This window comes from Mirounga angustirostris, unplaced genomic scaffold (genome assembly GCF_029215605.1).
Source record: "Mirounga angustirostris isolate CCGP_5_RB_7025 unplaced genomic scaffold, mMirAng1.0.hap1 SCAF_4, whole genome shotgun sequence".
NCBI classification, from domain to species: domain Eukaryota; kingdom Metazoa; phylum Chordata; class Mammalia; order Carnivora; family Phocidae; genus Mirounga; species Mirounga angustirostris.
Window position 1 is genome coordinate 113,432,912 of NW_026991712.1, and position 12,068 is coordinate 113,444,979.

At 52.5% G+C, this 12,068-nt stretch overlaps 1 protein-coding gene across 1 annotated transcript; it reads left to right on the plus strand.

The window, feature by feature from the left end:
* Positions 1-1,773: 1,773 nt before the first annotated feature.
* Positions 1,774-10,611, plus strand: GFI1 (growth factor independent 1 transcriptional repressor). The gene is made up of 6 exons (XM_045895388.2): positions 1,774-1,957; positions 2,269-2,451; positions 4,220-4,707; positions 4,818-4,955; positions 6,001-6,166; positions 9,215-10,611. Exons 1-6 carry the CDS (start codon positions 1,843-1,845, stop codon positions 9,391-9,393), a joined length of 1,269 nt encoding a protein of 422 aa, XP_045751344.1. The 5' UTR covers positions 1,774-1,842; the 3' UTR covers positions 9,394-10,611.
* The last annotated feature ends 1,457 nt before the right edge of the window (positions 10,612-12,068 follow it).

The window sequence follows — 12,068 nt, forward strand, 5'->3', positions numbered from 1 at the left end:
CCTTTACCTCTGAGTTTCATGGCTGTCTAAGGAATTCGTTTTTACGTTTGTGGTGTCTAATTATACGGCCGAAGTGGCGGCGCAAGCAGAGGCCCAGGGAAAACTGTGGTGGCAGAACTGCGTCCTGGGGCAGCCCCAGCACCTCCAAACCTCCGACCTTAGGGGCGGACTCAGACGGGGGCAGGTGGCACCGTCACTCCTAGGGGCCTTCTGGCTCTTAGGACTCCTGAAAGGTCTCCTGAGATTCCGCTACATGCCCCAGCCGTCTTTTCTCCCGAGCCTATCCCCGCTCCACCCCCAGGGAGGGGGACACAGTGGGACGTGGAATGCCCTCTAGGGAACCAGTCCCTGAGAACTCGTTTTGAGCTCGGAGCGCCAACGGGCAGTCTTAGTGTCCTGCATCCTGCCCTGAGAGCCACGCAGCTCCTAATCTGGCAGCCTAAGCCTCGCGAAGGCCAAGGACGAGGGTCTTGCTCCGGCCCGTGGTCCCCCAGCACACTTGTTCCTGAACTAGACAAGACCATGGAGAGCTGCTGTGCCCGAAGAGCCTGCAGCTCCCGTGTGAACCTGACCTCCATCGAGAGGAAGGCAAATTCGTTTTCCCCAGACCGAGTAGCCCGTCTGGTTCCGCCCCCAGCAGCCCCGCGCCGAGCTGGAGGCGCTGCCCCGCCTCACTGCCGGGCTCAGGTTTCGACCCCGGGATTAGGTGAACTGATTGGGGGTTAATGAGAACGGCGCCGCGGGCAGCTAGCTCCCTCCCGCGCCTGGACCCCCGCGCTCTGGCCGCGGCAGAGCACCCTGCGCTCTCCGCGGCCGCTGAACTGTTGGCTCTCCGCGGACTCCAGCCACAGCGCAGTTCACAGCCAGCGCGCGCGAATGGGGCTCGACTTCCCCTAAACAAGGTTTTCGGTGAGCAGAACGAAAAGTGCTTTTTTCCCAGGACTTGGTTTCCGAGGTTAGGTGTCCATGGTCTGGGGTGTCTTGCCCCAGACTTTGCCTGCCTCCGCCGCACTTGCGTCTCCAGACCAACTTTTTCCTCGCGTGAGGCACGAGTGAGGGGCGAGGGAGATCACCGGGATGCGAGTTCCACCAGGGGCCGGGGTCGGTCCTCTGTCATACCCCCTCCCACCACCTTCCTGTTCCTCTTCTCTCCTGCCTTTCTTTCTCCAGCTTCTGCTGCCCTCAGCTCCTCTGCTGCTGTCACCCGACCCAGCTCCTCAGCCTGCCTAGTGCGCCCCTCCCCTCCCACCCCCCTCCAGTTTCTAGCGGGCTCCAGAAGGGCTTGGCTTCTAGCCCCTTCCCGGTCCTCGAGCGCGAACACATCCCTCGGCCTTAAATTGATCAGCGCGTCCCTGCCCTCTTCCCCAGCCCGAAAACAGGGCCAGGCAGGCAGTGAGTGGTCGAGCGGGGGTAACTGGCCAGTTGGGGACATCGGCTCTCCGGAGAGTTTGATTGCCAGAGCGAGTTTTGCGAGGGAAGGGGAGGGGCCAAGGGGTGTGGGCAGGGCAGAAGGAAGAGGCCTGAGCCTGGGCCCCGGGACGGGTTTTACCGCTCAGCTGTGGCGGCGGCGGCGGGCTCGCGCCACCTGTCCGAGTGCCACCTGGTGAGCGCGGCGCAGCGGGGCAAAGCCCCTCCTCCTGTGGGCCTTCCTCCCTCCTCCCGGCCGGAGCTCTCTCTCCACCCGGCTGCCCAGTCCCGGCCCCCGGAGCGTGCTGACCCGCGTTTCCACCCGGTTCTTCTCCTCTCGCAGGTCTCCGCCTGGCTGGGGCTGAGCAAGCGCTCCGGGTAACAGTGGGCTGACTGCGGCTCCAGGGAGCGGAGTGGAGAGCGCGCCCGACCACCATGCCGCGCTCGTTCCTTGTCAAGAGCAAGAAGGCTCACAGTTACCACCAGCCGCGCTCCCCGGGACGCGACTATTCCCTCCGCCTGGAGAATGTCCTGGCGCCAGGCGGAGCAGGTACAGAGTGCGCGGGGGCCGGGCGGGGCTCCCAGGGATGTAGATTCTGAGCCCCACCACACCATCCCCCAGGAACCCGGCAGGGAGACCCTGATGCCCCCTTTGCTGCCTTTTCTGTTTCCTACCGTCCGGGTCCCTTCCGGGCTTGTCGCCTAGGTGCCACAGCCTCTTTGCTCCCGCCCTCGGATCCGGAAGGGTTCCCAGCCAGGTCTGGGAAAAGAGGAGGACGCCAGGGTGCCACGGTCTGGGGGGCGCCACTTCAGAACCCAATCAGGCCCAGCCTGAGCTCCTGTCCTCCCTCCTCTCCGCAGACAGCACCTCGAGCGCAGACGGGGCGAAGACAGAGCCCCGGCGTCGTCTGTCCCCCGAGTCACAGTTGACCGAGGTTCCAGAGAGATCCTCCGCATCCCCGGGCAGCTGTGAGGGCAGCGTCTGCGACCGGAGCTCAGAGTTTGAGGACTTCTGGAGGCCTCCGTCGCCCTCTGTGTCTCCAGGTAGGAACCCGTTGGGAGCTCTGGGGCCGAGGCGACAAGGAATAAACTGAGGCGGCTTTGGGTGGAGAAATGCTAAATGGATGGCAGAGAGTCTTTCCGAGAGGAGAGCGCTTGTTTATGGGGTAAGGGGGCCCATGGGGGAGGCATGTGGCTTCTGAACCGGGACCGAGTTAGCCTGTTCACAGGGTCTGCTGCTTGGATCCGAGGCGGCTGGACCCGGCTTGTTCATTCGTTAAGATTCGTTTGGCAGAGATGGTGGGTGAGAGAAAATAAATGAGTCGTCTTGACCGACAGCAACCTCGACATTTCGTTTTCTCATCAGCTCACTGTTTAGAAAGAGCTGGGATCCCCAAAATCAGACCTCCGAGTCTCAAACGGAGACCTGGTCAGTCTTTAAAACTTCCTCTGGCTCCCGCAGCAACGGTCCTGGCAGAGCTGGGTGCCAAGCAAGAGGGACGGGTGGGGCTGAAAAATCTCTGCCCTCCTCTGAGTCTTCGTAGGCGCGGATCGGGGGGCCTGTTTCAGTTTTCGTTTTGCTGGGTTGGCCTAGTCTTGGGGACCAGTCCGTGGGCTTAATTTCCAGACAGCAATTGAGGTTTGCGAAAACGTTGGGTGGGAGCAAGCCTTGGCTTCGGGCCAGGGAAGGAGAACGCAAACTAGCCGGATTCTGCCAAGTGCCTGTCATTTTCAGATTGCATTCACTAGTTTTAAAAGACAGCCCCAACCCCATCCCACACTCAGTGCGTTGACTTGGCTAAAGCCGTAACTCCAGCGAGTGTGTCTGGGAGCCTGCGAGTGGGGGATTCTTCTTGGCTGTGCAGGACACGGCCCTGCAAGACTGGGTGCTTCCGGAATCTCTACGACTGAAACTTGGGGTGCAGCCTGTCACTGAAACGGTTAGCCTGGAGTGTAGGGTGGGAACAGATTTGTAAATCCGTATGCAAATGGAGAAAGGATACGTTGGGTATTTGGTTTTAGCAAAATTCACGTTGTGCAGGGGGTGCAGAAGGCCACGAATATGGGAAAGCCATGTCCCTGGAGGGTGGTGGCTAAACCTTAATGAAAAATTTGGATTTTACCCCCATAAAACTATGACAGGAATGAGAATAGGAGTATTTGGCAGGCAGTTCAAGCTCCAAACCCTCTTCCCACTGCCCCTTTGCTACCTGCACTGGCTATTTAATAACTGTTAGGAATGTTAACACCTTCCCGTTTTTTTCAAACAGATGTCTTCGGTAGGCCAGGCCGCATCTTACTGGTCCTTTCCCCTCCCTCCTTATCTATCCCGGAAAGAAAAAGGACGGAGTGGGGAACCTGTAGGGGCCGGGAGAGTGTTGGCACTGGGCGCTGGGCCCTCTGCGCAGGAGCGCTGTCCAAACCTTAACTGTGGCCACGTTCTCCCGCTTAGCTCAGCTCAGAACATTTCTCCAGCACAGACAGCTTGGCGCGCTTTTCTCTGCGGGACCGCGAAGTGCTCGGGTCCCGCCAGAAAGGACCCTCTTAACGTCGTTTCCGCTGCCCTGGCGCCAAATTTACCCATCTCCTCGACCGATGTCATTTTAACTATTCGTTCGCCGCCCTGCCGCCTCCAGTGATCCTCGAGGCCCCAGAGACCGGGTCCGCGTTTTATCCTGGGGGCGTCATGGCACCTAGTGCGGCGTCTGGCGCACGGAGGACTCCCCCAGCGCCGGGCGACTGGCAGACGCCGCCGGGCGGCCTTCGCCCAGCCGTCTGAAGCCTAACCCGACGCCCCCTTGTGCCTCCACAGCCTCGGAGAAGTCGGCGTGCCCTTCGCTGGACGAAGCCCAGCCGTTGCCCCTCCCCTTCAAGCCGTACTCTTGGAGCGGCCTGGCGGGTTCTGACCTGCGGCACTTGGTGCACAGCTACCGGCCGTGCGCGGCCCTGGAGCGCGGCGCCGGCCTGGGCCTCTTCTGCGAGCGCGCCCCGGAGCCAGGCCACCCCGCGGCGCTCTACGGCCCCGAGCGGGCTGCGGGCGGCGCGGGGGCCGGGGCGCCCGGGGGAGGCAGCGCAGGAGGTGGCGCTGCAGGCGGCGCGGGCCTGGGGCTCTACGGCGACTTCGGGCCCGCGGCGGCGGGGCTGTACGAGCGGCCGACGGCGGCGGCGGGAGGGCTGTATGCGGAGCGCGGCCACGGGCTGCACGCGGACAAGGGCGCCGGCGTCAAGGTGGAGTCGGAGCTGCTGTGCACCCGCCTGCTACTGGGCGGCGGCTCCTACAAGTGCATCAAGTGCAGCAAGGTGAGGCTCCCGCGCGCCTGGCTTCGTCGGCCCCGCGCCCGCGCCCGCGCCCCCGGCCCATGCCCCTTGGCCCCTCTCAGCGGCCTTCTCCCCGGCCCCACCCGCCTCAGGTGTTCTCCACGCCGCACGGGCTCGAGGTGCACGTGCGCAGGTCCCACAGCGGCACGAGACCCTTTGCGTGCGAAATGTGCGGCAAGACCTTCGGGCACGCGGTGAGCCTGGAGCAGCATAAAGCCGTGCACTCGCAGGTAAGCGCGGGGCGTATGGCCGCGCGCGGCTCTGTTCAGGTTTTCACATTCGGGGATGTTCTGCTTGTCCGTGCAGCACCGGCCACTCTCCTCCTGGCAGCTTTTCCCTTGGGCTTCACCGGATTGCCCCCAGTCTCCTCCACCATGTCCCTTTGCCCAGATGTGGGTGTGTAGGGAAAGGTGGCCGGCTCAGGCTTCGAGGCAGCCCTAGAGTTTGGTGTCACATCATTGTAAGCCTCCAGAGGGTGATCCAGATCATTACTTTGGGTTTGAGGAGGGTTTCTATGCGCCCTTGCTGCTGATATATCAGATTTATTAGCTTTGGGGTTTTTTGCCTCACTTCTTTTCACCAAATGGCTGTCACTTAATCTGTATTGACTGACCCCTCCCAACTGAAAGGAAGGGATGTCAACTCATTGAGAGCATCCAGAAGCATATTTGTCCTGCTGTTATTTCATGCATTTCTTTATTAGTATTTGTTGTCCAACTTCCAGCTGCTAGGCTCTTGAGAATCCTGTAACACAGCAGGTCCCTGACAGGATGCCCCCACGGAATTTTTCAGTTTAGCTGAGTGACGAGGGTAGATAAGCAATTAAGTACACAAGTAACTATGACAAGTGAATGCTTACTTACAGAAACTTATTTACTAAAAAGAGTACCATTCTCCAGTCTCTCTCAACAAGGGCTAGAGGGCGCAGTGGTCTCAAGTGACTGAGGTCTAAGCCTCCTGTTGAGGAGGGTGAAGTGTTTGTCAATGGGTGTCAAAAAAGCAGGGTGGGGATACATTTTTGCCATGGGGTGTGGAGGGTTGTGGGTGAAAAGTGTTTGGGTAGAAAAAGTGTTAAAGGGGAAGAGGCTGGGGTGGGGAGGGAGGGTGGAGGTTGGAAATAAATCTGGAGCCAGGGATGATGGGGCAGGCTAAGTGGAGGGGGAGCCTGAAGGAAGGGAGAGCCCTGGTTTGGGGGGATTTTATGGTCGGGTTGGTGGTGAAGAAGACGGCAGCCTATATGACTACAATAGGAATGCCACATCTTTCTATCCACAGGAACGCAGCTTTGACTGTAAGATCTGTGGCAAGAGCTTCAAGAGGTCATCTACGCTGTCTACACACTTGCTCATCCACTCAGACACCCGGCCCTACCCTTGTCAGTACTGTGGCAAGAGATTCCACCAGAAGTCAGACATGAAGAAACACACCTTCATCCACACTGGTAAGCTGAAAGCCCTTGGCTTGTCTGAAAACACCTGGGGAAGGCTGGCATGGAAGAGCATTGTTCTTCCTCCTGAGGCCAGTATAATTCACCTTAGCTCTGATATTCTGGCTACAGAGTGAGTGGTAGATGAGGCCTTCTAGATGGAGTTAATCACTGCAGTGTGTTAAGAAAACAAGGAGGCAGATTCTCTTAGATTCATTTACATACAAGGTTCTCCCCAGAGGGGCCTCGGTGTGGGGCTGCATTTGAAGAACCACTCAGCTGGCCAACCTCAGGTTTTCTATCTTTGCAAAGACTATTTTCCTCTAGTTTAGCTGCTGCTCCAACTGCTGCCTGCTCTGGGTGAACTACTAAGCACCAGAGAGTGAGCTCTTTCTCCAGGGCTCCCACCCAGCCTTTTAGGGAAGCAGGAAGCCTTATGTGTGGTCTCTTGGCTGCATTTCTTGCAGTCTAAGAGCTTATTCTGATTGAGGAGGAAAAAACAATGGTAAATATTACTAAGCTGTCTGCTAAGCACTTTTTAAATGCATTATCTCATTTTATGTTCACAAGAACTCTGGGAGGTAGAGACTATTCCTTATCCCCATTCTAGAGATGAGGCAAGTGAGGCACAGAAGGGTCAGGTACTTGTCCAGGGCCCTGATAGCAAGCAACAGGGCCAGGACTTAAATTCCTGACTTCAAATGTCTATTATCTTGACCACTGTTTACTGTATTCTATTTTCAGTGTCATGAGGGTTGGTAGATATAGAAAGCTTCTATTCACTTACTGCCCTTTTCAAAATATCAGCAAGTTCATGCCATAATAATGGTAAATCTTCACCTATTATAATACTTCATAATTTACAAACTGCTTTCAAACCTATCCCTTCTTAAAAAAAAATCTATCCCTCCCTTTTTAAAAAAGATTTTAGTTATTTATTTGAGAGAGAGATAAAGAGGGCATGAGTGGGAGGGGCAGAGGGAGAGGGACAAGGAGACTCCCCACTGAGCCAGACATGGGGCTTGATCCCAGGACCTTGAGATCATGACCTGAGTCAGATGCTTAACTGATTGAGCCATGCAGGTGCCCCATCCCTTCTTTTGATCCTCACTGCCACCCGAGTAAGTAGCCTTAGGGTGATGAAACTCAGGGTGATGAAATGATTTACCGAAGGTCAGACTGAGAGTAAATCTTGGGGCCATGGAATGCTCTGGATTCCAATCCTGGGATCTTTACCTAACATTTTGATTGTATATCGGTGGCAGTTTTAATGCCAGGAGCAGTTTCTTTAATAGTAAATAAGACATGAACAAGAGACCCAGAATTCTGACTATTTTATTCCAGAATATGAATACTGATTTAAAACAAATTTCAGTGTGTTCCAAACATCTACCTTTGATGCTTATAAATATGTTTGGGCAGTGTAAACCCCCTTCAGAAAACCCAGAAAAATATCCTACTTTAATCATGACCCCTTACCTGAAATTTCTGTTAACTCACTCCTTTTGAGTAAAGGTATTCAAGACCCTTACCAAAATGCAACTAGGATTTTTTTTTTTACTTTTTTTAAAAAAGCTTTTATTCATTTATTTGACAGAGAGATAGAGAGAGAGAGCACAAGTAGGCAGAGCAGCAAGCAGAGGGAGAGGGAGAAGCAGGCTTTCCGCTGAGCAGGGAGCACGATGCGGGGCTCGATCCCAGGACCCTGGGATCATGACCTGAGCTGAAGACAGACGCTTAACCGACTGAGCCACCCAGGCGCCCAAAATGCAACTAGGATCTTGACTGAATGAAACATTAAGTCTTTATCAAACATTCACATCGTACCTAGAATTTGTTTCTCAGATTTATTTGACCCTAAAGGGATAGGCTAAATTTTGATGGGTGGCTCCTTATTAAAGAAATCTGAAGCATGAAGGCAGAAAGGGGTGCCGCAAGAGGGACAGAAGTTTCCTCAAAAACAAACCTCATCTATTTTGTGCACTTTTCCAAGACCAAGCCCTGACAATAATGACATGCTGAGGCTCTTTGGAAATTCATGTTATTTACCCAAATATTAAACAGCACATGAATTGGGGGGAAGACAAAACTTTCTTTTTTTTTTTTTTAAGATTTTTATTTATTTACAGGGGTCCCAGTCTAGAACTTAGAAAAGTAGAGGTAAAAGATATTTTTTCTCCTCTACAAGGTTATAAAAAGAAGGAAACAACCAGCAACACTGAAAAAGATATTTATTTGGGAGAGAAAGAGAGAGAGAGAGCGTGTGGGGAGGGAGAGGAAAAGGGAAAGAATCTCAAGCAGACTCTGTGTTGAGGACAGAGCCTGACAGAGGGCTGGATCTCACAACCCTGAGATCATGACCTGAGCCAAAACCAAGAGTCGGACACTCAACCAACTAAGCCACCCAGGCGCCCCTGACACTTTTTCTCTTTGTTACTTATTAATTTATGGTGAAGACTTGCAAAGATATAAAGAATCCTTATAAAAAGAAAATAAAATCAAGTTGGAAAGGATCCGCTATTTAAGAAATACTTTGTGACCCAAATGTGGAGTTTTGAAAATAAGACTTTGAGACATGTCTATGCTTCAGATACATTCTATTGTCCTTCAAAAGCAAGAAAGAAGGCAGGCTCACTGGTCCATACAAACCAACACCCACTTGGAAACTCAGATTTGAAAACTTCCTCTGAATTAGAGCAGAGTCACATGGCCCCCACCCCCACATTGAACATCTGCTGTGGGAGCTCTCTGCTTCTAAAGTCAGGGGTGTCTTGCCAGGGTGGATTCAGCTGTGAGTCTGGGCACGTGGCCTTTGCTGTTTCCGTTTAGCAGGAAACGGTTTGAGGCCTTTTGCTGGGAACCCCCACTCAGAAAGTCTCCCTTTCACTTGGTGCACCCATGACTTCCCAGGACTTGCGTTGCAACACGTCACCCTCCAAGTTGCTTGAAGGCCTTAGACTGTGGTGCAGCCAGCTGCTGCCAAGAGCATGTGGGTCACAGTGAATCCCCTCTAGCTTGATCATAAGCTCATACTTCCTCCCCTCCCCTCCTCCCTCCTCGCAGGTGAGAAGCCCCACAAATGCCAGGTGTGTGGGAAGGCGTTCAGCCAGAGCTCCAACCTCATCACCCACAGCCGCAAGCACACAGGCTTCAAACCCTTTGGCTGTGACCTGTGTGGGAAGGGCTTCCAGAGGAAGGTGGACCTCAGGCGGCACCGGGAGACCCAGCATGGGCTCAAATGAAGGCCCTGACTGGCTGCAAGCAGAGTTACACAACACTACGGAGGGCAGCCTCCCCACTTGCCACCATCCACGTCTGACTTCTCAGGCCCTTCAGTCCTGTCCAAAACTCCCAGCAGGGTGAGCCCCTTCACCTTACTTCTGGGAACTGCAAGAAGGGATAAGTTACCCTTTCAAAGTTCAGCCCAGAGTGGGAACCAAATGACTCACTGGGCTTTGGACACGCCAAATAGGCTCCCCGACACCTGAAGACTCGAAGTCAAGGGGAGATCAGCTAAAATCTCGGGCCCTGCAGTTCTTCACATTCCCAGCCCTGCTCCACAGACAGGAAAATCCTTCAGGTTTTTACCCTCCTCTTGCCCCACCCCAGATACTTGTGTGGAAGAGGAGGGGTCACCATTTACAAGGTGGACACATGCTAATGTTTTTATCTAGAATGAAAAATGAGTGTTACTTTTTTTTTTCTTTCTGGGGAGTCTGTTAACCCCTTTCTATTGGGTGCTGCCTATAAATCTTGGAGGGATCAATTCTCCCACTCGAAGACTAGTTCAGAAACGGATTTGGGGAAGGAGTTTCATGCTTTTGAAATTACAAAATACACGTCCAGCTTGCTCCAAGCAGGAGCAGAAGACGCGTGGACTTGGTGGTGAGAGGACAGGAGAGTCCTTTCTGCAGGAGGCTTGTGAAGGCTCCCTCTGAGGAGCTGGGAGGACAGAGCAACACCTCTGGACAAGATACCACCCCCTCACTCAGCAGGTGTTTGTTGACCACCAGGTTCCAGGCCTATGCTAGGTATGGGGGAGCCAGAGATTAAAGTTACGGCCGCTGCCCTTCAGAAGCTAACAGTTGCACCTCCTCCAAGTGGCTGGATCTGCTTTTTCCCTCCTAGGGAATTCAGAGAAGATGAAACAAAATCTTGACCCTTCTTTTCTGACACGTTTGGATTTTATCAAGAATAAACAACAACAACAACAAAATAGCTGAACAGATACTTCCAAGGTTCATGTGTATATTCAGTTTTTTAATGTTAAGCTGATATTTTTAAGATGTCTAAGCTAGCAGGCATGTGAAGTGACCCTCCATGTGTACTATAAAGAAGAAAAAGTGGTATTTTTACTTTGATGAGGTTTGTAAATGTTTTTAGATCTTCTGGAGTGCATTGTGTTTGTTAATACATATTTATTAGAATGATGTTTTAAGTTAATAAAGTATTAAGACTCTGACCTATTGGGGCGCCTGGGTGGCTCAGTCAGTTAAGCGACTGCCTTCGGCTCAGGTCATGATCCTGGGGTCCTGGAATCGAGCCCCACGTCTGGCTCCCTGCTTGGCGGAGAGCCTGCTTCTCCCTCTCCCTCTGCCTGCCACTCTGCCTACTTGTGCTCTCTCTCTCTCTGTCAAATAAATAAATAAAGTCTTTAAAAAAAAAAGACTCTGACATATTGCTTTTCATTTAGGCAGGGAATTGGGGAAAGACCTTTGTTTTAGTCTGTAGTGGGAGTTGGCACTGAAAGAAACTACCGTGGGGTATTAAAACTAAAGCAGGCAAGCCAATATCCAGAAGAGAGTAAAATGCAATTGCTCCGATTTTCATTTGCTTTTTCCTTCTATACCTCAAAGATCCTTCTTTCTTAACAGAAAAACTAGGTATACAAAACTAAAGTCCCTAGTGGTCCCTAGTGGTCCCACATGAACATAGGTACTTCTGAGGACTTCAGGGTTGTTTTTGTAGTTTGGTTGGTTGGTGGGTGGGTTTTTGTTTTTTGTTTTTTTTTTATAGGCCGAAGGCTCCCAGATAAATAAAGAAATCACAGGTCTTAGGTCCAGAAATTGAATGTTAGTCACAGCTCTGTCACCAATATATTGTGTGACTTAGACAACTTCTTTGGCTTCCCTGGTTCCAGTTTCCTTGACCATAAAATGTGGATATGGTTCTGTCATCCCAATCCAACCCGGACTATTTGATTCTGTGGAGACTGGAAGGGAGAGAAAGTATGTGATATTGGTTAGTTGCCTCACCTAAGGCAAGTCTCAATCTAAAGACGCATCAGGGGCAGTAAAAATTGGAATTTGGGTTATTTCTGGCTCTATCCCACCTGTGGGAGTTTCTTGCTGGTTTGAAGCAGTCCTTTACGAGAATGAAACCAAGAATAAGGGAATAAGGTTCTGACCTAAATCCCGACTACTTGGGTTCATTCTAACGTCTCCCAGCCAAAGTATGCCTTGGCTCATGGTGACCACCAGTAGATTGTCCCTTTCAATTCAAATCAACTTCACACATATTGATGAGTACCTAGTATGTGCCTGGCACTGTTCTAGGTGGTAGGGACACAGCAGTGAGCACAGTGTCCTGTGGAGCTTTATTTATTGGGTCACTGCTGAATCTTCAGCTCCCAGAACAATGCCTGGCACACAATAGGAGATCAATAGGTATTTGCTGACGTAATAGGTAAATAAGCAAAGACAATAAAATCCCTGCTTCATCCTGACTGGCTCTGCTTTCTAGAGCACAATGGGAAGAGAAATTGAAGGAAACCAATTGAACACAGGACTCTCTGGAGTTGGTGGGTAAAGGGGCTTTGAAACTGCTTTTCTCCAGTCTCTCCAAATCTCAGTCCTTGGCTGTGCTCACCTGGTTTTCAATACCATGCCTTTCCCTGTCACTTTACTGTCATTCAAAA